The sequence below is a fragment of the Crinia signifera genome, chromosome 5 (assembly GCF_055691185.1).
Source record: "Crinia signifera chromosome 5, ASM5569118v1, whole genome shotgun sequence".
Lineage (NCBI taxonomy): Eukaryota > Metazoa > Chordata > Amphibia > Anura > Myobatrachidae > Crinia > Crinia signifera.
Genome location: NC_139221.1, coordinates 323,863,523 through 323,889,753, shown reverse-complemented (window position 1 = coordinate 323,889,753; position 26,231 = coordinate 323,863,523). Strand labels below are relative to the sequence as shown.

The 26,231-nt window shown below is 47.2% G+C and overlaps 1 protein-coding gene across 2 annotated transcripts in view; it reads left to right on the top strand.

Annotated features, from left to right (window-relative positions):
- GPR20 (G protein-coupled receptor 20) overlaps positions 1 to 19,850 on the top strand; it is a 35,951-nt gene extending 16,101 nt beyond the window's left edge. For both annotated transcript variants that reach the window (XM_083186427.1, XM_083186428.1), the window contains exons 2-3: positions 17,238 to 17,380; positions 18,542 to 19,850. In XM_083186427.1, coding sequence (XP_083042553.1) covers positions 18,561 to 19,628 — 1,068 coding nt within the window. In that variant the 5' untranslated portion in view covers positions 17,238 to 17,380; positions 18,542 to 18,560 and the 3' untranslated portion in view covers positions 19,629 to 19,850. The remainder of the gene's footprint in view (positions 1 to 17,237; positions 17,381 to 18,541) is intronic.
- Positions 19,851 to 26,231: the final 6,381 nt, after the last annotated feature.

The following is a 26,231-nucleotide window of genomic DNA, read 5'->3' as shown; positions in this document are numbered from 1 at the left end:
ACAGTGTAATGTGGGCTAGGTGACATGAGGGAGATTGCTAGACTAATGAGGGAGAGAGGGAGATCACTGTTAAGTCAGGGAGTCTCCTGCAGAATGCAGGAGTAGAGATAACTATGATGTAACAGTGTAATGTGGGCTAGGTGACATGAGGGAGATTGCTAGGCTAATGAGGGAGAGAGGAAGATTGCTGCTATATCAGGGATCCTCCTGCAGAATGCAGGAGGGGAGCTAACTATGATGTAACAGTGTAATGTGGGCTAGGTGACATGAGGGAGATTGGTAGACTAATGAGGGAGAGAGGGAGATTGCTGCTATTTCAGGGAGTCTCCTGCAGAATGCAGGAGGGGAGGTAACTATGATGTAAGTGTAATCTGGGCTAGGTGACATGAGGGAGATTGCTAGACTAATGAGGGAGAGAGGGAGATTGCTGCTATATCAGGGAGCCTCCTGCAGAATGCAGGAGGGTAGGTAACTATGATGTAACAGTGTAATGTGCGCTAAGCGACATGAGGGAGATTGCTAGACTAATCAAGGAGAGAGGGAGATTGTTGTTATTTCAGGGAGTCTCCTGCAGAATGCAGGGGGGAGGTAATTATGATGTAACAGTGTAATATGGGCTAGGTGACATGAGGGAGATTGCTAGACTAATGAGGGAGAGAGGGAGATTGCTGCTATGTCAGGGAGTCTCCTACAGAATGCAGGAGGGGAGGTAACTATGATGTAACAGTGTAATGTGTGCTAAGTGACATGATGGAGATTGCTAGACTAATGAGGGAGAGAGGGAGATTGTTGTTATTTCAGGGAGTCTCCCGCAGAATGCAGGGGGGAGGTAACTATGATGTAACAGTGCAATGTGCGCTAAGTGACATGAGGGAGATTGCTAGACTAATCAGGGAAAGAGGGAGATTGTTGTTAGTTCAGGGAGTCTACTGCAGAATGCAGGGGGGAGGTAACTATGATGTAACAGTGTAATGTGCGCTAAGCGACATGAGGGAGATTGCTAGACTAATCAAGGAGAGAGGGAGATTGTTGTTATTTCAGGGAGTCTCCTGCAGAATGCAGGGGGGAGGTAATTATGATGTAACAGTGTAATATGGGCTAGGTGACATGAGGGAGATTGCTAGACTAATGAGGGAGAGAGGGAGATTGCTGTTATGTCAGGGAGTCTCCTGCAGAATGCAGGAGGGAAGGTAATTATGGGCTAAATCCCTGAAAACACCAGTTTTTCGGGGGTTAGCCGCAAATATTAAGTATCACCCAAATGTACCAAAGGGGAAGCGCAGCAGATGTCTCCGATCCCTGCTGCGATCATAAATTTCTATGGGGAATTCGAAGCTGCCCGATGTAGCAACATTCTGCTGCTATGTGGCTGCTTATTATGGGCAGGATATACCAAAGCAGTGGCGGTACATCCTACTGTCCATCATACTGGCTGTACATTCCACTGTCCATCATACTGGCAGTACATCCTACCATCCATCATACTGGCAGTACATCCTACCGTCCATCGTGCCGATGTTCATCACTCATGCATTGAGCAATGGAATGGGCATCTCTCCCAATAAGAGCTGCCCTTTGCAATTCCTGCCGCTGCCTGCACTTCCTCGTTTCTAATGGGGAAGTCCAACCCCGCATGCGCAGAGAAGCTGGTAGCCGCGGGGCATGCTGGGAGGGATCCGTATCACACAGCAACACTGCGAAGAGAAGCTTATAGGCTTCTATGGGGTTAAGCCTATGGGGTTAAGCCAGATGGAGCTGGCATACCCCCACAGCGGAACTACACATCCAAGCATGCCTGGCCCCTGCCACCATTTTATTATACCTTATTAGCAAAACTGTGGCAGAACATGCTGGGATGGGTAGTTCCCCAGCAGATGGAGGCCATATGTTGACATAGATTTTTGTTCCTGTGTGCAATACATCCTTTCCACCAAAAACCCAGGTACAGTAGAACCTAGGTTCCAAACTGGTTCAGACCCGGGACTGCCCCCATTTCCACCATGGCGCTGACATGGATTGTTCCTCTGGGCTCAGCTATGTACACTGCACAGGGATGCGCTAACATCCAGAATTTCTCAGCAGCAGTAGAAATGTCTGGCCCCGCCCCCTAATGTCCCTAACCCTGCCCCTGGGTGTGTGACACACCACCCACCGCCTTCTCGTCTCCGGACTTCTCTGAACAATAATCAAGCCTTCTAATAGCAACCAATCAGCTTTTACCTATAATTTTACATAATGTACTTGATAAATGCTATCTCAAATCTCATTGGTTGCTATGGGCAACTTCACTCTTTTGAAGGCTCGATACATCTCCATTCATGCAGAGCTGAATTATGGGCCACATGGCCTGTTGTGCCAGGGGTTTCATGCTTGTTGCCAGGGGTTTCTTTTTTTGCAGGCTCACAAGTGTTCCCAGAATGTGGCCCTTCAGGGTAATGCTGTATGCGCTGCGCTCCCCTGAGAGACGCTAGAGGTCCAGTGAGACCTTTAGCATCTATCTCCTACAAGGCAGCAGCCATTTTACAGTATATGTCTAGTGTTCGTGAGTCCTCGAAACACCACCATCTGCTGGCAGAGACTGAAACTACATCTCTTTCTCACACATGCACAAGCACAGTAGGTAGCAGACTAGCTTTCGAAGCTTAGAGCTGGCATACTAGTATATATATATATATATATATATATATATATATATATAATGAGAGTCACAAGGTGGCACACATCGAGAATGGCTTTGGTGAGTGGTGCAAAGGCACATAAGGAATAAATAGAAACACTTGCCTGGTACCCCTGATGAAGACTGGCTGGCTGCCAGTTGAAACGGCTGTTGGGTCAGCCGCTGTTTATCACCTGCTGTGATATGTAATGTATATCTGAATACACTTTTTTCACTCTAAATGCTATGTGTGCTGGCTCGTTTCTTCCCTCTGCTGCAGGAAGGCAAGTGTTTATATATATATATATATATATATATATATATGTGTGTGTGTGTATATACACAGGGCCACCATCAGGGGGGTACCATGGGGACAAATGTCCCAGGCCCTGCTGGTCTTAATAGAGGGGAGGACCTGGCTCTGGCCCGCTGAATCATTAGCCACATATGCCACCCGCCGGAGCCGCATCCTTGGTCCCCTGCTGCTCCCCCCCCCCCCCCCCGCCACTCACACACACAGTGTCTGACAGGGTGGGGGTGGCGCAGAGCGTTGGTACTACCCGGAAGTGCAGATTCGGGGAGCGCTGGTGAGGAGTACGCAGATCCCCTCCCCTGTCAGATGCTGTGTGTGAGATGCAGATGGCAAAAAGCAGGGGACCCACAGCCTGGTGCTACTAAGCAAGCAAGTAACTCCCCTGGCAACGAGCAAGAAACTCCCCCTGCGCAACGAGCATGTATTCTCCATGGCAAGGAGCAAGCAACTCCCCCTGGCATGTATTCCCCCTGGGCAACAAGCATGTATCCCCCCAGGGCAACGAGCATGTATTCCCCCATGGCAATGAGCAAGTATTCCCCCATGGCAATGAGCAAGTAAGAAACTCCCCCTGGCATTTATTCCCCATGACAACGAGCAAGAACTCCCCATGGGCAACGATCATGTATTCCACCATTGCAACGAGCATGTAACTCCCCCTGGGCAACAGGCATGTATTCCCCCATGGCAATGAGCATGTATTCCCCATGGCAACAAGCATGTAACCCCCCTGGGCAATGAGCATGTAACTCCCCCTGGCAAAGAGAATTTAATTCTCACCCTGTGGCAATGAGCATGAAACCACTAGCAACAAGCATAAGACCCATTGCAAGGAGCATGTAACCCCCAGGCAACAAGCATGTAACCCCTTGCATCGAGCAAGCAATCCATGGCAACATGTATGTAACTCCTGGCAACAAGCATGTAGGTAAGCGACAGTTATGTGGCATAATGTGCAATAGGCATTACAGTGTGTGGCATAATGTTTTAAAGGCACTATGGAGTGTGTAATAATGCGTAATAGGTGTTACGGTGTGTTGTATAAATGTAATAGGCTTTACGTTGTGTAGCATATTATGTAGTGCCTTTTATGGTGTGTGGCGTAATATGTCATTTGCATTATGGTGTGTAGCATAATATGCCATTGGAATTATGGTGTGTGGCGTAAAATGTAATGGGACATTGTCAATACTGTACATTATGCTGTGACACCCTTGGCCTGATTCAGCTGTTAGCAAAGTAAAACAGCACACAAGTTGGCAAAACCATGCTGCACTGCAGGTGAGGCAGATGTAACGTGTGCAGAGAGAGAGAGTTAGATTTGGGGGAGTTCGTTTGTCTCTGTGCAGGGTAAATACTGGCTGCTTTATTCTTACACTGCAATTTAGATTTCAGTTTGAACACACCCCACCCAAATCTAACTCTCTCTGCACCTGTTACATCTGCCCCACCTGCAGTGCAGCATGGTTTCGCCCAATTGCCTGCTTTTTCTGCTTGGCTAACAAAGCTGGATCATTCCCCCTGCACAGGAAGAGAGGACAGAAGAGCCGGGGCAATGATTATTCTGTTTACTACCAGCTACAACAGGAGGAGAATGGATTCTCAGCACTCAGCACTGCGGCACTTTCCTCCCAGAGATCTGGTGTCTGCGAGATAAGAGGCAGATGCCCGGCCCATCCTGTGGGCAGCTAACGTCCCGGGGCAATGTTCTGCAGTGATGAGAAATTCATCTGCTGGCTGCGCTCCAGAGCCCAGCACAAGGCCAGTCTCTCTGGGAGGGGGGACAGGGGGACGGGACTGTTGGTTTGAGAAGTCTCTGGTTTCCCGTGACATTGTCTGGAAATATATATATATAGCCTGGTCCCGCTCAGCCTGCACATCAGTGCAGCGGCTGGGTGTCTTGTGGTGCGCTGTGCTGCAGGGGTAGATGCTCAGAATGTCATTGGGGTGGGGGGGGCGGGAATACGGTCAATAGGTAAACCAATAAAAAAAGAAACCTTGAGAAACTCATGTCGACCTTTTCACTAACGACCTTAGCCATGTCGACTTATTTCAGGTGTCGACCCAATGACCCATACCAGCAGACCCAGGGGTGTTCAGGTACTGATTGCATTATTGTAGCCCAGCCCCCACACTGCATGGCAGGGGCAGAGCTTTGATCACATGATCGGCACATCCACACCCCCAGACCTACAGAACCCCACCCCCAGGTAAGCCGACCTGGTTCCTCACTCCAGCAGATGATGCAGCTGGATATTTGCGTCTTTTACACTACTACACCCGTCTTTATTATAATACTTATGAAATCAGGGGCCCCAAGAGTTGGGTACTAATTAACCCAGGCCCAGGACTGACAGAGGGGCCCAGTGGGGGCCCTGGACCTCCCACCATTACTTGGGGACTGGAGCTGCAGCAGCTCATCTCCTCACCCCAGCACATGCTGGTGTGTGCTGGGCTGCAGTGTGGCTTAAAGTACAAGTGTATTTTATATAAAATTGCATGGCCACGCCTCTTGTGATTAGGCCACACCCCCTGAAAAGTACATGGGGCCAACCAGGCTCTCTACTTCCCTGTATGTAATACTGGGGGCTGTATATGCTGCTGTGCAGCTTGATTTATCTTTACTTGTCCTTCCTGACCACCTTTTTATACTTCCATTTCACAAAGTGAACAACCTTGAAAAACTAGCAGCACTCCCGAACCAGTAGAAACTCACTCGGGGCCTAATTCAGATTTGACCGCTAATTGGAGAATTCGTAAATCAAAGGACCGCGCATGCTCACCAATCGCATTGCACAAGTGCGCGCAGAACTAGCGCCAGAAATTGCGATGTAGCTGCAGTTTGACTGACAGGAAGGTGGCATTTGTTGGTGATGACCAGCCATTTTTGTCAGAAACAACGCAGGCCTGTCCAGGCATTTATGACGTGGGTCTGACTTCAGCGATGATGGCTTCCAGCCTGAGAATTTTTTTTTAAGTATTTTTAGCGGGGCTATTGTAGATGTCAATTAGCAGCCCTGCAATGTCCCGCCTCTTACTCCACCTCTTACGCTGTGTATAAGGGCCCCAAATAGGCTGTCCCACCTCTTTTATGGGCTGAACTGTCATCATAAGAAAATAATAATAATAATTAATAACTGTATGCGCGCTTATGTCTGGAATGAGTATAAAAAAATAATGTAAATAAATAATGTAAATAATTATAATAATATAATAGTCTATTATGATGACATAATTTAGCGTGGATCGAGTCATCCGGTACGTAATTTTGGGAACTGATAATGCTGGTCTCGGTTGTAGTACAGAAGAGGCAAGCTGCAGATGATATTAGAGTGAAGTTCCTGTAGTACTTGTGGCAGCCTGCAGGGGGTGCTGATAGTCACTACTGCACATAACTGTAAGCAGGATGTAGATATAGGTGCACCAGCATGTAGCAGGACACCTGCTGGAGAAGGTGCGAAGTGCAGGACAGCCATGATGGTACTAGACAACTGAAATGGATGTCAGATGTGAAATGCACTTGTGAATACATGTAGCTGTAGACAGGCATACCCTCTCCAACATGACCCTTTCCATTCGGTACACAATGCTCTGTTCCTGGACTTCACTGGTAATGTAGGATTGCCAGCACCTGTGTGGAACTAGGTAATTGAAGAGAAGGGTGTTTCAACACAGGTGATGACAATCATACATTACCAGGGACGTCCAGGAACAGGGCATTGTGTATTGAATGGAATGGGTCATGTTGGACAGGGCACCCGAGAGGCCTAATCTCGCCACCTCCCGCGATTAGGTCACGCCCCATAATGTTTAGGGGAGGGTAAAAAACCACTCTAAAGTGGAGGGGGGGGGAGTGTTATTGTGTTGTTGTCCCCTCCCCTCTGCAGCAGAGGCAGCAGCACACACCTACAGCATGTGATGTGCTGACAGCAGGCTCAGCATGAGCTCTCACGCTGTCAGTGAACTGTTCCTGCTGAGCCTGCTGTCAGCGCATCACATGCTGTAGGTGTGTGCTGTTGCTGCTGCTCGGGAGGGAGGGACAGAGGGGGAAGGGGGGGGGGGGGGTCAGACCAGGTTTTCCTCCAGCAAACCCGGGCCCAGGTAATTAGTAAAACCCCCCCCCCTTCCCCCTCTCGGCGGCTGTGGCTGTAGACTGGAACAGGAACCGCCAGGAGCCAGGATACTGATCTTAGGGAGAAGTGTGTGGTTCTGGCGATTAGCATATCACCGAAGAAGGTTTAAATAGGTTTCTCCTTGTGTCTATTGGCTGAGCGGATCATGTGAGCATAGCTGCAGGAATCCGATTGGCAGATGCAGCCATCAGTGTATCCAAGATGGAGGCGCCCATTCTCTGCCACTGTGGGAACTGCCATGAGGGCAAACACCAGGCCCACATGTAGAGTTGCCAGTTGTACTGATGGCAGGGATGTGACACCGCCGGACAGTGCAATGGGGGCTTAGACCCCAATGTGTGATATCATTTAGGATTTAAGTATTTTTCACTTAAACATTATGAACAAACCCTTTCTGGAAGTTGCGAGTCCCACTGGGGGGTATTCTGATTCAATCGGTCCCCCGCGCATTCGCACGGGATAGCAATTGGTTTTTATGTGCATGTGCAGCCGCTGGGCGTGGGGCGTGCTGTGAAGTCCAGGCGAGGGGTGTGGGGGGTTTCATGGGCGTTCCCATGCAAATTGCGGGCGGGCAGGTGACATCGGCAGATATTCCCGTACAAGGCGCCCGCATATCTAAGGCACCATAGAGGAAATCATTCGATGGCAACCTTGCGAGTCAACCAGAATAAGGGCCTATATGCCTGACGAATGGCCGCAGCTGTGGTGCATCATTATTTTAAATCCACTTATATTTAATTATGTCAAAGACCAAAATAATTGAATTGTTTGTGCTGACATCTCAACAAGTATCGGACATTCCTGGCAAATATCACATTGAGTCCCGGCGTGTTGTATTTGGCACAGAGTCACTTTCGTCTAGAGCCTCTGTTGCAGAATCACAGAGCGGAACATGCTGGTTGTCGGCTCAAAAATCATGAAAAAAATCATGTCGACATTTTGGCTATCAACCTTCCCATTGTCGACCTAATGTATATCCCACCTGCAGATTAATAGGGGGGTATTAGTCTGAGTGGTCCTCATTTCTAATCCAAAACCTTCTGTCTGCAGCAAATCACCCCCCCCCCCCCGTGCTGCCAAATTACAGTACCGCCGCCACCCCCTCCCCAACGCTCCTGCCTATATAATATACAGAATAAACCGTTATTGTTGTAGTATTATCCCGCACGCTGACACTTGTGTCTGTATAATCCACCCTGACATCCAGCTTCCCACCCGTCCTACACAGACCCCTGAGAACACTGAGAATCCAAACTGGTATTACAGAAATCCCAGCGAATGTTGCATTCTGGCCTCCGAGTCCCATGGAACAATGGTTCCGTGCCAACTTTTAGTTACTGCCCGAGGATAAAATATCGGAGTGACATTCCCCCCTCTCTGCTCCACGTTCCCAGACGGCAGCCCCTTTATTTTTATGACTTTGCGCGTTAACGTCACCCAGGGGCCCCGTCCCGGTCTCCTGCACTGCGATCTCTCTCTCTCTCCGCGAGACAAGTGTTTCCCAGGAATCCCTCCTCTCTCGCCAGCCCCGGGATTCACGTTTACGGCTTACTGTCAATACTGAGGAATACAACTGATTTTCGGATATCATTTTCACTTCCGCGAGGATGTATGTTCCGGGGTATTTTTACATAAATGACATGAGAAACGATTTTAAGCTTCCCATCTGGCTGCATCCTATAAAAATAACAGTTTATTTTTGGCAGGGGCGGCCTGGTATAGATCTTATTAATCTAGCGCTGAACTGGGTCCCGGCTGCAGCAGTTCTGTTTATAGTAGCCCAGACTTTCTCTCTGTGACCCTTATTCAGATCTGATCGCAGTACAAATTTGTTTGGAAAATGGGCCAAACCATGCTGCACTGCAGGTGGGGCAGATGTAACAGGTGCAGAGAGAGTTAGATTTGTGTGAGTTATTTTGTTTCTGCGTAGGGTAAACACTGGCTGCATTATTTTTACGCCGCAGTTTAGATTTCAGTGTCAACACATCCCACCCAAATGTAATTCTCTCTGCACATGTTACATCTGCCCCACCTGCAGTGCACATGGTTTTGCCCATTTTCCAAACAAATTTGTACTGTGATCAGATCTGAATAAGGGCCTGTAGGAGGAAATAGTGATGCAGAGATTCTAGCTGTGGTAACCTGGGGTGTGGTCACTAGGTCCACCCTTTAGGGCGACAGGCATTGGGTCAAACACTGAAGGTCGACACCTGAAATAGGTTGACAGAAGCATTAGGTCGACAATAGCAAGGTCAACAGTCAAAAACAGTTTTTCATGTTTTTTTGAGCCAATATGTGCCGACTCTCTGCAGTCACCTTGTACTATCTGCTGTCACCATGTCTCTCCAGTTACTGCGTCTCTCTCCAGTCACCTCGTACTCTCTGCAGTCACCCTCTACTCACTGCAGTCACCGTGTCTCTCTGCCATCACCGTGTCTCTCTGCCATCACCCTGTACTCTCTCCAGTTATTGTGTCTCTCTCCAGTCACCCTGTACTCACTGCAGTCACCCTGTACTCGCTGCAGTCACCCTGTACTCTCTCCAGTCACCGTGTCTCTCTGCCGTCACCATGTCTCTCTGCAGTCACCCTGTACTCTCTCCAGCCACCCTGTACTCTCTCCAGTCTCCATGTCTCTCTGCAATCACCATGTCTCTCTGCAGTCACCATGTACTCACTGCAGTCACCCTGTACTCTCTGGCGTCACTGTGTCTCTCTGCCATCACCATGTACTCTCTGCAGTCATCCTGTACTCTCTGCATCACCATGTCTCTCTGCAGTCACCATGTCTCTCTACAGTCACCATGTCTCTCTTCAGGCACCTTGTACTATCTGCATCACCATGTCTCTCTGCAGTCACCATGTCTCTCTGCAGTCACCATGTCTCTCTACAGTCACCTTGTACTATCTGCATCACCATGTCTCTCTGCAGTCACCATGTCTCTACAGTCACCATGTCTCTCTACAGTCACCTTGTACTATCTGCATCACCATGTCTCTCTGCAGTCACCATGTCTCTCTACAGTCACCATGTCTCTCTACAGTCACCATGTCTCTCTGCAGTCACCATGTCTCTCTACAGTCACCTTGTACTATCTGCATCACCATGTCTCTCTGCAGTCACCATGTCTCTCTACAGTCACCATGTCTCTCTGCAGTCACCATGTCTCTCTACAGTCACCTTGTACTATCTGCATCACCATGTCTCTCTGCAGTCACCATGTCTCTCTGCAGTCACCATGTCTCTCTGCAGTCACCATGTCTCTCTACAGTCACCATGTCACTCTGCAGTCACCATGTCTCTCTACAGTCACCATGTCTCTCTACAGTCACCATGTCTCTCTGCAGTCACCATGTCTCTCTACAGTCACCATGTCTCTCTGCAGTCACCATGTCTCTCTGCAGTCACCATGTCTCTCTTCAGTCACCCTGTACTGTACTGCTGTCAGCGTGACGTCTATCACAGCACAGTCTGCAAGATGTTTGTCTTAAAATGATAATAAAAACCTCATAAATGACACATTTTCTAACAGTAACCGGCGGCTACCGCGATTTACTTTCTTCCCTATCCCTGGATTTACATTTAGCCGGCTGCCCTATTGCTGCTGTTTATAATGAGGATAACAAAGAATTATTGTTATCTGTCATTTGTATCTAATTGCGATGATTATATATATGATATATATATATTGAACAAAGTGCGTACACACTGCACTTTTGTTCTGATATAGGCCCGTCCGGTAGGATGAATATTAAACAGCACTGAACCTTCGACCGACCGAGAATGGACGGACAAGACCGTTTTTGGACTTTAATGATCGTACAGAAGGAATCGGGACAGCGTACACACCTATACCATTGAACGGCTGTCCAACCCAGAACGGAAGAACGGCCCGACGATTGTATATATGTGTACCCAGCTTTACACAATGAACAAGCAGAAATCCCAACCAACCCCGTTTTGGAGAGACTGTCCTGCTGCACAGGTGCTAGCTCTCTGTGCTGACCATTGACCACAGTGACCCCTGGAGGACAAAGGTTGGGGGGGTCACTAGTCTCACCTTCTGCTCTGCATATCAGACCAATGACGAATGGGTGCTGCGCATCTGGGAGGGACTGGGAGCAATTCAATACCACACCCACAACAGATTTGCACATAAAGGGGGAAATTTACTTAAATGGGAGTTTCTATTTCACATGGGATGTTGCTATGGCAACCAATCAGAATCTACTTCTTATTTATTTTATCTTATTTATATATCTGATTGGTTGGGAATCGGGCAGGTAGAATGTTGGCCAGAAGGCTGAGAGGAAAGAGAGCGAAAGAAAAAATACACATGATCTATTCAGACCATGGATCATAGGTTTACGACCCGAATGAGATAGCCAACGTCTTCTCAGAGTATTATTCTAAACTCTATCATTTAAGGGATGACCCTTCTACTTGCCAACCCCACCATGAGAAGATCAAAAGCTTTTTGAATAAAATTTACCTCCCTGCGTTGTCCCCGGAGTCCTGTCTGTCTCTTAACGCACCATGGTCGCTAGAAGAGGTCCAAAATGGTATTGACTCCCTACCATCTGACAAGGCCCCTGGGCCAGACGGGTTCCCATAGAACTTTGACAAGACCTTCAAATCCCAATTTTCACCAGTGCTACTCAAAGTATTCAAGGAGGCCTCTTTAGTAAAACATTTTCCCTCTGAAATGTTAGAATCCCGTATCATTACTATTCCTAAACCGGGGAAACCTCAAACATCAGTACAAAACTATAGACCAATTGCACTTCTCAACTCAGACTTAAAATGATATGCTAAACTGGTTGCTAATCGTCTAAGCCCCCTACTCCCTTCCCTTATTAAAAAACGACCAAGTTGGTTTTGTTTTGAACAGACAGGCCCCGGACAATACACGCAGGGTTCTGGGTGTTATTGAGTTCTGCTCGATAAATAAGGTTCCCCTTTTAGTACTTTCATTGAATGCCGAGAAGGCCTTCGATAGGCTCCGCTGGGGATTCATGCAAGCAGCCTTAGAAAAATTTGGTTTCAATGGCCGGATACTTGATTCTGTCTTAGCTCTGTATTTCTACCCCTCTGCTAAGGTATTCGCAAATGGGTGTACTTCAAAATCTCTAATGGTACCCGACAGGGGTGCCCGCTTTCTCCTTTAATCTTTGCCTTGGCGGTTGAGCCTCTAGCTGAATATATATATCTTATATATCTATTAAAGGCCCGGTAATTGGTAACTCATCCCATAAAAGTAGCCTTTTTGCCGATGATGTCCTATTATGTATTTTAGATCCTGAAAATTCTCTTCCTGCTCTTCACGGGGTGCTGCAGGACTACTCTGAAGTCTCATTTTATAAACATAACACTAGTAAAACAGAGGCCCTTCCCCTGGGTTTCCCCCCTGATACTGTCACTTGGCTTGGTAGAGTAGCTGCGGCTAAAATGGTCATCTTACCGAAACTGATGTACTTATTTCGCTCTATCCCAAGATCCCCTCCCAAAAACCTGTTCAACAAATTTAACCAACTTTTTACTAAATATATTTGGAAAGGGGCTAGGCCTAGAATTGCAAAGAAAATATTAACACAGTCCAAAGTTGAGGGAGGAGTCACCTACCCAGATATAGAGTCTTACTTCACTGCTTGTATGCTAAATCAGGCTAGATATTGGTTTGATCTTCAGGACCCCAAACCGTGGGTGATTTTGGAAAGTATTTATTCCCACCCTACCCCCATTACAGACCTGTTATGGCTTCCAACTACTGAAACGAAGAAATCCTCAGCCCTATGCAAATCCATCAAAGCAACCCTGGATGCCTGGTATAAAATGAAGGCATCTTTAGAAAATGCAGTCCTGCCGGCTCCGATTTTATCATTAAAGGCTTTGAAATCTTTAATTCCCAATTTGCCATTAGATGGTTGGGTTATAGAGGAAATAATTGCACTGGGGGATTTGTATGTGGAAAATAATTTTGTGCCCTTAACTTATCTACAAAGTAAGTTTAACATCCCCAAACAAGACTTCTTCATATATCTACAGATTATGGGGGAGATTCTCTAAGCAAGAAATGCGGTAAAAACCCCGTTATCAGGGTTTTTACCGCATTTTGGGATGCTGTAAGCATCCCCCGCCGGGTTAACGCAGCGGGGGGCATCACCAGAAAAATCTGGCGATGCCCCATAGAAGCCAATGGGCTTCTACCGCATCCCACCGCCGCCCCGCGCCGACCCCCCACCGCCCCGCACGGACCCCCGCCGCCCCGCATCGCCCACTCCCCCCTCACCTGTGTCCGGGCAGCACAGCTCTGTGATGCCCGCACCTGTGACCTCCTCCCTGCACTGATCCTCTTCCGGGTGCAGGGAGGAGGAGAGCCCGGCACAGCAGCAGCAGCAGCGCCGGGTGTGTGAGGGAGGGGGGAGCCGCCGGGACCTGCTGGGACCCGGCGACTCTCACCGCAAAGGACAGCTCTTAACGCAAGAGCTGTCCTTTGCTATAATTATCACATATGTTAGAACATATGCGATAATTATAAATGCGATGGGCGGCGAAGGGGGGCGGAGATTCTTAGAGAATCTCCCCCCAGGAGTTGGTTACAATCACATCTACCTACACCTACTAAAAAAACAGCTTGCCCTGCCTACCTTAACATTAGGGCGAGTGCTTACTCTCATAGGGGGGTATATCGTGGTGGTACTTACACTTACTCTCTATCGGTAGAAGACATAAACTGAACTCCCAATCCATGTGGGAGAGAGACTTGGATAGATCTCTTCGTGAGGAGGAATGGGAGAATATCTTTAGGTCTTGCTTCAAGGTCTCTCGATGTATAAATCATTCTGAGATGTTTTTTAAGCTTATCCACAAGCAGGGCCGTCTTAACAGCAGTGTGGGCCCCCGGGCAAAGCAATGCACTGGGGCCCTTACTCATTCTCCCCTCCTAGGGGTGGGGGGTGCTATCAGCAGCAGCTTTGATGTCCCACGGGTGACAGGGGGGAGGGGGGGGCTCTATCTGCCATTACACATGTAGGACCTGGAGCAGTAACTTCTGCTAATTACTCCTTTACTGCAGAGGTGCTGGGAGGGAGAACACTAACGTGTGGAAGGGGGCACTGAGCTGAATGAAGGGTCCCTTGTAAATGACTTCCAGGGAGGTAGGGGGTGTTTTATACACAGGGGAGGGTGGGATAATGGAGTGGGCTTAATATTCTTCATTTTCCGGTGGATGGCAGCTTGTTTGACTGCAGATATCGCCATTATCTGGAAATAGATTTCTTAGCCTTCAATAGTATAAAAACCTAGAGTCCCAACTTTCAGGAGGTGCTGGGAACTTGGGGATCAGAGATCAGGACTGAGCCAGAGCAATCCATTGACAAAAATATAAAACTGTACACCAGACGTTTGGAGCTGGAGCAGGGACTGGCTGCTAGAAGGCTGATATCTCTGGTTCTGGGCATGATAGAGACAAGCCTCTAGTGTCGGCAGAAAGGGGAGAATCCCAGATTTTGGAATATACTCTCAGAAAAACTCTAAGTCAGACATAACCTGCGAAATCTGACTGGGAAGTGCAATTAACAGGTCGGATGTGGACTGCTGCTTTGAAGTTGGATATCTCCAGTTCCCCAGGGTCGATTTTCAAAATTCTGGTATCTCTGGAAAAAGGGGATCCTCAGCTATCAGCATAAAGCCCTTAAACACCTGGGGCCCCTGGGCAAGTGCCCATTAAGCCCATACGAATAGACAGCCCTGTCCACAGGGTCTATTTCACCCCGGAGAGGCTGCATAGAATTTGGCCATCGTCCTCTAACACTTGTTGGAGAAAATGTGGTAACATCGGGGACATCTTCCACATATTTTGGGTCTGCGGCCTCTCTGGGGGGGAAGTGTTTCAGATGTTGAGTTTGATATTAAACCAACCCATTCTTCCTGACCCAGTTCTTGCGCTGCTTCATGTTTTCCCAATACAATTTTCAGTAGCAGACAGATGTATTGTGGGACATTGTCCTTATAGCTACCAAGGCTGTTATCACTAAATTATGGAAATCTGATATAATACCGTCCATAGAGACTATCCGAAATATGGTACATAACCACTATGTCTACGGGACTACCAATACCAAGTATTCTCCTTCCCCAAACTCGATAGTTATGAAATGGCTTGGCTGGTCCCTGTATAAGGAAAAGATGGACCACTCGTCTAATTACAGCGTCCCCCCTGACCTAGCCTATGTTCGCAGCAGAGGAGTGTTACTTGGTTATACAACGATTTAGGCCCTTATTCTAGTTCACTCTTTCTGACAAAATCCTTCTTAGATGGACAAAACCATGTGCACTGCAGGTGGGGCAGATGTTACTTGTGCAGAGAGAATTAGATTTGGGTGGGGTTTTACTTCAAAGTGAGATCTATATTGCAGTGTAAAAATAAAGCAGCCAGTATTTACCCTGCACAGAAACAAAATAACGCTCCCAAATCTAATTCTCTCTGCACATTTTACATCTGCCCCCCTGCAGTGCACATGGTTTTGTCCATCTAAGAAGGATTTTGTCCCCCCACACCCCATGTGGAATAGAACGCCCATCTTAGTAAATTCCCCCCATACATTCTATTACACAAGATTCCAAATAAAATGCACAGAGCCCGGGACAAGGGACGTTCCCAGAACTGTGATCTCATTGTGATCATTTACAGTAGGCTGAGGAGTAATCTCCCTGTGTCCTGGTGGTGGCCTCACTCCCTCCTCTGTGCCGCCATATATGGTGAGTGTGAGTACAGATCAGATGCACCGACAGACCTAAAGGAGCGGTCTCCTATGATTTACGTTCTACAATGGGGAATAATAATCCTGGCAGATAAACGGAGCAGTGACGGGGCGAAGACGCACAGTTCTCCCATCATGGGAGACACAGACTAACCGGGATATTCACAGGTTATGGCTGACATCCTTTGGTGTGGAACACAACTGGGCTCTGTATTGGGGCCGTCCTAACCCTTATTGTAGTCTAATGTAATACAAGTCCCATCATGCCTTGCCACAGTTTTGCTATTAGGGAATGCTAAAACTGTGGCAAGGCATGATGGGATGTGTAGTTTCACAACAGCTGGAGGGCCACAGCCTAACCCTAACTCAGGCATGTCCAAACTGTGGCCCTCCAGCTGTTATGAAACTACACATCCCATCATGCCTTGCCACAGTTTTAGCATTCCCTAATAGCAAAAGTGTGGCAAGGCATGATGGGACTTGTAGTTTCACAATAGCTGGAGGGCAATAGTTGGACATGCCTGCCCTGACTGAAGCCTAATCCTAACCCGTATCATAGTCTAATCTAATCACACCCTAGCCACAGCCTAATCCTAACCCCAACCCTATTTGCAGCCCAACGCTAACTGCAGCCTAATCCTAATTACAGCCAAAAAAAACAAAAGATCTGAGGTGTGCTTCTGTGTGCGCCCTCCGTGCAGCCAGAATAACCCTCTATATTGACTGATTAACCAACAGTCCAAAACACTATTGACACCAAAGAAATAGAGTGTGAGATCTGTACTGGGTCCAACACATGCATCTAATAATGTCTTTCATAGGATAATCACCAATACATTCAAATAGGGATTTTATTAATGCGTCCAAAAGATGTATATCCAATAGAGGCTCCAAAAATCATTGGACGATATACATAGTCAATAGTAAAAAAAATGATCAATAAAAAATAAACAGTCAATAAAAGATATATACTCAATGAAAAATCAATCAATCAAGCCAGTTCCTTAGCTGTCTGCCAGACATCCAATATCAGGAGGATGGTAAATCCATATGGGGGCTATGGGGACCCACGCATGGGTCTCCATACATTGTGTAACCCTAACGCAGCTTAATGTAATACGCAGCTTACTCCTAATGCAGCCTAACCGCAGTGTAACGTTAATGCTAACTCCAATTGCAGCTGAACTCTGACCCTAATCTGACCCTAAAATCAGATGTTGATATTTTGATTGCAGACATTGACATATGAATTAATTGGAGGTATATTGCAGGAGCAGAGCTCTGTCACAATGCAGATAATTAGCATCTTAGTAACAGCATACAGTGATTAGTTCATATAGTAAGTATTCATTCATCATTTGTATTTGTCTGCAGGTACATCCAGCTGTGAACTGGGTCCCACCATTTGGCTTCATGAAGGCTCTATGGTGCTGATTATGACTGTACAACTCCACAAACTCATCTTATGGTTAATAAACAGGATCCTGTGACGTAGACTGCTGCCTCTCTGTCGCAAGGTAAGGGATGTCCTTCTTGTGTGGGGGCATGACAATATACTCAGGTCTCCATCCTTCTTGTGTGGGGCATGACAGTATACTGAGGACTCCATCCTTCTATAATGAGGTCTCCATCCTTCTTGTGTAGGGGCATGACAGTATACAGAGGTCTCCATCCTTCTTGTGTGTGGACATGACAGTATACTGAGGTCTCCATCCTTCTTCTGTGGGGACATGGCAGTATACTGAGGTCTTTATCCTTCTTCTGTGGGGACATGACAGTATACTGAGGTCTTCATCTTTCTTCTGTTAAGACATGACCATATAATGAAGTCTCTATCCTTCTTCTGTGATGACATGACAGTATAATGAGGTCTTTATCCTTCTTCTGTGGGGACACAACAGTATACTGAGGCCTTAATCCTTCTTCTGTGGGGACATGACAGTATACTGAGGTCTTTATCCTTCTTCTGTGGGGACACAACAGTATACTGAGGTCTTTATTCTTCTTCTGTGAGGACACGACAGTATATCAAGGTCTATATCCTTCTTCTGTGGGGACATGACAGTATACCGAGGTCTCCATCCTTCTTCTGTGATGACATGGCAGTATACTGAGGTCTTTATCCTTCTTCTGTGGGGACATGACAGTATACTGAGGTCTTCATCTTTCTTCTGTTAAGACATGACCATATAATGAAGTCTCTATCCTTCTTCTGTGATGACATGACAGTATAATGAGGTCTTTATCCTTCTTCTGTGGGGACACAACAGTATACTGAGGCCTTAATCCTTCTTCTGTGGGGACATGACAGTATACCGAGGTCTTTATCCTTCTTCTGTTGCGGGTGACGTAGTGATGTCACCCAAGAGCGACCAGCCGCAGCCTGATTATTAAGATGGACAGCGGCATTGCCCAAAACAAATATGGCCACAAGTATCTTCCCCATAGGATGATGTCATCTCTCTAGCGCCGGCCGGCCCAGCCAGGGAGGAAAGCGGCCAAATCTGGACCAGCCCACCGGTAAATGACCCGGTTTCCCAGTGGGCCAGTCTGCCCCTGGTAGGCAGTAAAGGATGCAGAAGGGCCGGAAGGTGAACAACCCCTTTAATCGTGTCATAACATACAAATGATATATTATACGTGCTTGATCACTAACCCATCCCCCATCTCCTTTGCAGATTGATTTGAGGAGTGCCCATGGAGTGCCTACTGGGCCAAAACCGTGACCCCGTCAACCACACCTTGGCTGACATGGAGCAGAACAGTTCTCAGGCCGACACAGAGCTGAAGTCGAACCCACTGACGGACTTAGACGAGGTGTTACATAATAAGTTTTATCGTCTTTGGGTTGCACTGCTGGTCATCAACACCCTCATTTTCCTGGTGGGTATAATATTAAACAGCTTGGCCATCTATGTGTTTTGCTTTCGAACCAAAGCAAAGACCACATCAGTCATCTACACCATCAACCTAGTAGTGACCGACCTCCTGGTGGGCCTCTCTCTGCCGACGCGTATCATCATGTACTACAGCGCCAAGGCTTGCCGAACCTGTGCCTTCGTCCACAGCTTCACCTACTTCGTCAACATGTATTGCAGTATACTTTTTTTGACTTGCATCTGTGTCGACCGCTACATGGCTATCGTGCAGGCCGAGGCATCGCGCAAGTGGCGGAACCCTAACCATGCCAAGTGCATCTGCATTGTTATTTGGATATTTGCCGTCGTGGTCACTTTCACCATCTTGACCACTACCATCGGTCACCCGCAGTGTTGCCTCTTCCAGCTCTTCACACTGACCATCTTTGAGTACTTTGTGCCTCTCATAATCATCACCTTCTACACCTTACGGATTATGTGGGCCCTCTCCAGGTCCACGCTAATGAACCAGAGCCGGGAGAGGCGCATGAAGGCCGTGCAGCTCCTAATCACCGTCCTGATCATCTTCACCGTTTGCTTTACGCCCATTCATGTCAGCCAGGTGGTCTTCTGTGCCAAACTGGCCGTGCCCCGTGATGTCATACTCATTGTCTACCATGTCACGGTGACTCTGAGCAGCCTCAACAGTTGTATGGACCCGATCGTCTACTGTTTCGTCACCAACAACTTTCAGAACACGATGAGAAGCATCTTTCGAAAGCATCGGGCTGAGCAGGCGAGTATGGACATTGTGGGTCTACACAAGAACTCCAAAGGTTCGGGGACAATGACAGCCATATCCAACGCAATAGTAACCCTGCCTTTACAACACAGCAATCTTCTATAGAGCGGGCAAGTGTCCTGCAATCACTATGTGGACAACTGACGTAGTGTTTAGAGACTGGCGACTGTGCCCAACCTTTAGGACAACTGACTCATTCCAAAGTAGATGTATTTGTACATGATGAATTAAATTGTAGTTTTCTTGCTCTTTTCTAATTAAAGCTAAGTATCTTTGTGCTAATTTGATGCTTATAGACCAAACGTGCAATAAATTATTTTGGTCTCATTGACGGAGCAGATGGCGCCCTTTTTTTATTTTAAATGTTAACTATTTGCGAGTTTAACAGTGATTTTTTTTTGTAAGTAAATAATGTAATAGATTCTCATGGTCTTGTTAATAATTGCCAAAAAAACTCAAAAACCAACTGAAGTTGTCTTTGTGTCTTCTGAAGAGGACTAGGTGGGTGCGGGATGGGCGGAGAGAGATATGTGGGTACTCTTGGAGGGTTTGGAAGATGTACAAGGAGAATGAGCAGACTTGACTGCATTTAGGCCCTGGGGAAAGCAATGCACTAGGGGCCCACCCATTCACTGGAGAATAAATACAAAAAATCATAACTTTACCGTGATGTAGCTCCGTTCCATCTCTCCAAATACTTACATACAGTGAAAGGCAGTCGGCACTCTGATTGGTGTATATCTAAAGCCATCTACCAATCAGCATGTTGAGAGCCATTCAGTGTGTGGCTGCAGGCTGGGATGCAGGTAGAGAATGCTGCACTGTAACTGGTGAATAGCATCCACCAATCATTGTCTGCCAGCCCTCCGCAGCTCAAAACGCCTCTAGAATCATGGAGCCCTAGGCAGCAGCCCAATGTGCTTATAGGCTGGACACACTTATACACTGGACCATCTGCAGGCATCTGCCTAGTCACCTCCCAGTCGTCGTTCAAGAACAGCTGATACATACTTCCCTGTATGCCCGTACTCTGGATATATGTGCAACACAACCTAGACACATGCACAGTAGAATCTCATAACAGCGTCCGAGATCTACATTATGGGCGAACCGTGCCATAAGTTTTTCAACTATGGGAGGAAAAGCGATCACCTGGGGAACTTTCACTTAATACCTATTACTCCATGTGACCCAGGACGCCAACACTGTTAGCAGAGGGCTACATGCTAAGTCTCCTTCTACATAGTAACAGGGACCATCTATTTACAGAAAGAGGAAAACATGGGGGGGAACAGGTACGAGACAGACAAAGAAAAATCACCATTGGTCAAAACAAAAAGGAAGTGTAAATAAGGCTAAATTACAATAATACAATCTAGCAACAATAATGGAATGGGGGTCTGGGAAAACCACTTAATTGGAGGGGGATTGGAAAAGGAGGAATGGGGACAGTTTAAAGTTTCCATCAAACCAGAAGAAGAATGGGCTAATAAGTTATCTGTGATACACCGGGAGATGGTCCAGGAAGATATGTAAAAGGGCCATGGCGGGGGACAAAGATAACTGCAACCAAGTGACTTTCAGGATAAGGTCTTCTACCACCAGCCAAAGGGGACCAAAAATGAGGCACACAAAATAAACTTACCTACCTGAGTGCCCACGTCTATGCCAGCATAGGCAAGGGGGCCATAATAAACAGGGTGTAGTAGCTTAATGGACACTTTAATGTGTGACATATTGCTGGACATCTTAAATACAGAAATAAATAATAAGGACAAGTCGTGAGATTCTAAAGATAAATCCAGGTCTTGTTCTCATTGTGGGTGAGCTGGAATCTTGTCCGGTTGATTTGAGGTCAACGGTAGAGAATACCAAAAGGAAATGGCTCCTTTATGGTGGTCGATGATAGACGAGAGAGAACATGAACAGGGATAATACCCTGTCGGAAGAGGTAGGGATTGGATCCAATGCCTAATTTGAAGATCTTATGAAAGTAATTGAAGGGTATAGAAAACATGGTTTGTAGTTGGGCAAAGGACATCAGATGCCCAAATACAGATCCCAAGGGAGTGGATGCCTCTAAGAGTTTAAATGCAAACTAATTCTATTATTTTAAGGTTTAACTTCACAGCCAAATTATTGAGGATCCATCACGCCCAGGCGCTGGAACCAAGAGATGCAGAGACAAATATTTACGGCCGTTGTTTAGGTTTTGTTCCATTAATAGCCGGGAGTTTAACAACTGGAACATTATCTGTTATTCTGCGTCCTCCGGTTTCTGACACTGTAAATCTCGGGCGGCAATCCTCCAGCTCACAGCAAAGTCCAAATAACAGACACAGCTTAATTATATTAAAGTAAATGATCCAACTGTACCAAATTTTGTGTTCCAAATCTAAAAGAATGGGTTAGACTGAGTGATGGCACTTCCCCACCTGCCCCAACCACACCCTACGGCCATGATGGAATAATAAGACGGGGATGGGAAGCAGTCGCTGACCTAGACCAAGAAACCCTCCACATTCCTTCTTCCAAAGTCATCCCTATTCTGTTTTTCATTTGTCATTTGTAGTTGTCCATATGAAGCCATCAAAGGAGATTTACTGTATAATAATATTATTCCTGTTAAAGAGCCTTTTCTAACATCTACATGTTTTTCCTATGACTTACTGTAGAACAACATAATTGTGTCTGTTACTTGCTACCACAACAGGACAGCTAGGGAACATGACCAAGCAGCAGTCAGAACACACGGTACAATGTTATTTCCCTGCACCCTCGGTTATGGAGATGGGAGTAGGGATCAAGGTTGGATTGGCTCACTGGAGAACAGGGAAATTACCAGTATGGCCCATTGCCTGAGAGCCCATCTTCTCCTGTAGAGGTTCCGGACTGTGCACTCAGGTTATACATTGTTACTCTCCGGGATCGGCAGTCTCCTGGTGGAGCAGGACCTGTATATGGTAAATGCAGGCTGGATCAAGGTAATGCGCTAGAGTATTTTACATTAAATTATACTGCGTTCCCAGTGGTCTTGGTCCTAGTGGATGGAAATACCGCCTGTTTTTGAAAAAAAAAAATGTGATTGTCGACCTAATGTAGTGTCAACCTAGCGACCGTATCCCAAACTGGTGACAGATCCAGCTCCTGGCTTATGGACTGGTGATCACAAGGGTAGTGGTTGTGCTGTGACAGTAAGGTTCTGAGTGACGGACATTGCTCTGGGACATCTATAATGTATTTTATCTAAGAGCAAAGTAACATCTGCGGAAGTATTGTGCTGGAGGGAGAAGGTGTTAAACAGTGCTCAACACCATACAAAATGTATTAATTAGAATAGCATAAACAGGTTTTGTTATGCACCCATCAAGAGTTATGAGCTGGAGGAAGACTCGTGTAAATAAAGTTATTAATTTTTTTATTTTTTTAAAGATAGTCTGGTGCTAAATATTTAGTAAAAACCGGTATTCACCAACATGATATATGTGTGGAATCCAGTCGAATGGTCGACCACTGTTGGTCAACAGTAAAAAGGTCGACACATTAAAAAAAGTTGACTTTTATGTGTCGACCTTTCCAGTGTCCATGTCGGCAAATTTCGACATAGACACACACAAAAAACCTCATGTGGACATTTGTTTGTGTCAACCATTTTCACGTGGACCTTTTGCTTGTGTCGATCTTTTGCCAATGTCGAACTAAACTATGTCGACCTTTTTCATGTGTCAATCTTTTCACCTTCGGCCAGTTGTGGTCAACATAATGATCCACACCCATATGTGCATATATGTATCGGTGTGAGATAGCATTAAGGCCCTCATTCTGATCTGATCGGAACGGGGCGAAGTCAGGGACCATCGAATGATTTCTCCTGCAGCAGAGGTATGTGTAAGGATGTGTTTTTGTTACAAATCCCCTCACATGGTACTGAGAGGAATCGGCGGGGTGTGTGTGTGTGTGGAGTCTCTGGTGCCCGGTAAGCTGCGAGCTCGCAACCTCCTGAGCAAATCAGAATGACCCCCTAATTGCAGCTACAGACACCCTATAATCAGGTGCTGGCGTCCCCCTGTGCTATTCCCTTTTTTTAATTTTATTGTACGTATCCACAGGGGAGCCGAGAGAGGGGGGGAGCAGGTACTAATTACCCGGGCCCAGGCTTGCTGAAGGGGCCCCGCAGGGGCCCTGGTTCGACCCCTCCCTTCCCCCTCCGTCCCTCCCGGGTATCACCAGTAGCACACACTTCTACAGCATGTGCTGTTCTGACAGCAGGCTCAGCATGAGTGTCTCACAGACAGCGTGAGACGTCATGCTGAGCCTGCTGTCAGCACAGCACATGCTGTAGGTGTGTGCTGCGTCTGAGATTACAGTTTTTAGAGTTTTCTTTTACCCACCTCTAAACATTTTGGGGGTGTGGCCTAAGTGTGGGAGGTGCCACCAAAATTTTACCGGGGCCCGGCATTCCTCTAGGCTGCCCTGCGTATCCACACTGCTTCGGTTTTGTCCACGCCCCTAAGTACCAGGGCCCACGGATGCTCTCTGTGGCCCTGCAGTCTCTGAAGTCAGAATAGAGTTCCACTTCCTCTGTGACTGAGTCACATGACTAGAGTATTATTAGCCCTGTACTGTAGGTATGTCTGTAACTCCTATAAAGGTGAGTGACAGGTGTAATGTATCCTCAACCGTAAACCATTAGACAGGAATCACTGCGCACCGGGACTGGAGGAAAGCTGATATTCTGTATATGCTGGGAGTTAGTGATCTGAGAGCGATACCTCCTGGGCATTTACATCAATAAAGGGCCACCATGAAGGATAATGGACAAGCAAATTATTCACTGGTCTCGTGTGTGTCCATAAATGTCAAACAATCCTCAGGTTACGGCGGAATAAGAGGAATCATTACCGAAGAAACGAGGCCGCTGGGATCAATCCAACCTCACTTTCCCCCAATGCCGAACGCGTGAGTCCTCTGTGATACTGTCACTCCGTCCCAGGTACAGGTGAGACCTGGCTGCAACGTGGTGGATGGGTTACACAGTGGTATCACTATGGGGGGTCATCAGGCAGCGGTAACCCCTTCCACTGGAGATTACGCGTTTCGCATTGTGCAGCAGATAATGTGTTACTGACATCCACAGACTTATCGGATTCAGTGTGCCCATTAATATTTTTAAATGGAGATGTAGGGGTCATATAGAGTTTGAAGCATAAACTTTCGTGTAAAGAAGACTATAGACTTCTATAGGCAATGTGTCACCTATTGTGTGGAAGCTGCGGAAAGTTACGCTTTGGATAGCCGCTGTATACAGCACAGATCAGCCCTATCAGTACTTAATATTGTACAAAATAAAAACTCACATCATTCAAATCTGAAGTCCCAGAGGGATAAATGATATTTCAAGTCTTATGGCTCCATCTAGTGGCCAAAAACATTCCATGCCCCATATTAGAATTCAAATGCAGTAGATTTTACATTTATTATTATTATTACTAGGTGATTTATCGCGCCCTACGGGCGCTCTTCACACCGTCGTCAGGGGCTGCGCCCCCTTAATTTGTGAACGTTTGTATTATGAGAAATATGGTTAGAATTGTATGAAAGATGCCTGTATTGCAGCTTCTGCCAGTGGGTGAGGGTCCAGCGTGGCAGCACAGGAGTATAGGAGTCAGTGTCTCCTCCTACTGGGTGGGAGTTAGGGTGCATGAGAGCAGGAGGCTGGGCTATGAGGCATGATAGGGGCATGTGGGCAAAACAGCGTCAGCGACTCCCCAGTGGTGGAAGTTACGGTTCAGGAGAGCAGGAAGCTGGGTAGTGATAGGGGTGTGTGGGCATACGGGGACTAAAGAGGGTGGGGGACACTGTGCAGCTTCTGCCAGTGGTGGCGGGACTGTCGGGTGTGGGGGGGCGGAGCTATGCTCCGTGTCCCGGCACCATATTCACGGGCCTGTGAATCGCGGGAGGGGTGGTCGCGGGGGGTGACGCAAATCGCGGGAGGGGGGGGGCGCGAAACGGGGGAGGGGCGGTAGGGGGGTGGCGTGAATTGCGGGAGGGGGGGTCTCGGGGGGGGTGTGTGTGTGTGCGCCTGCCTGGCACTGCGGGCTCACTGGGCTGGTTCTCTATCACTATGTGAGTGTGTGTGGGCGGAGTCAGAGGCTCCACCCAGCGTTATAGACACACTCACACATTTTGAGTGACAGATGTAACCAAATATATAAGAGATTATTATTTATTTATATGGCACCACAAGGGTTCTGCAGCGCCTGACAATACATAGGTGACCAAAAAAACTAGAAAATCATGATTTACAGTACAAATACAATGGTACTTATGTAGTATCTGGGCTGCCGATTTTGTGATTGTATGCCTTACCTTAAGGCATACAATCAGATGCGATGCAATGCGATTCGATGCGATTTTGCATAGGATTCAATGTTAAGAAGGTCCTGTTCATTTCCCCACTATCCAAGTGGGCATAGAGTTGATTTTATATAGCGTGGCGAGCGCAGCGAGCCACCGAGCCCGAAGCGTGGCGAGGGGACGCATATTTCTTAAAAGTATTCTGTGTCCCCTTGCGGGGCTCGCTACGCTCGCCACGCTTCGGGCTCGGTGGCTCGCTACGCTCGCCACAGGTTTATATCCAACTCCATGCCCACTTGGATAGTGGGGAAAGGAAAAGGACCCCTTTTTCCCATTGAATTCTATGTTAAA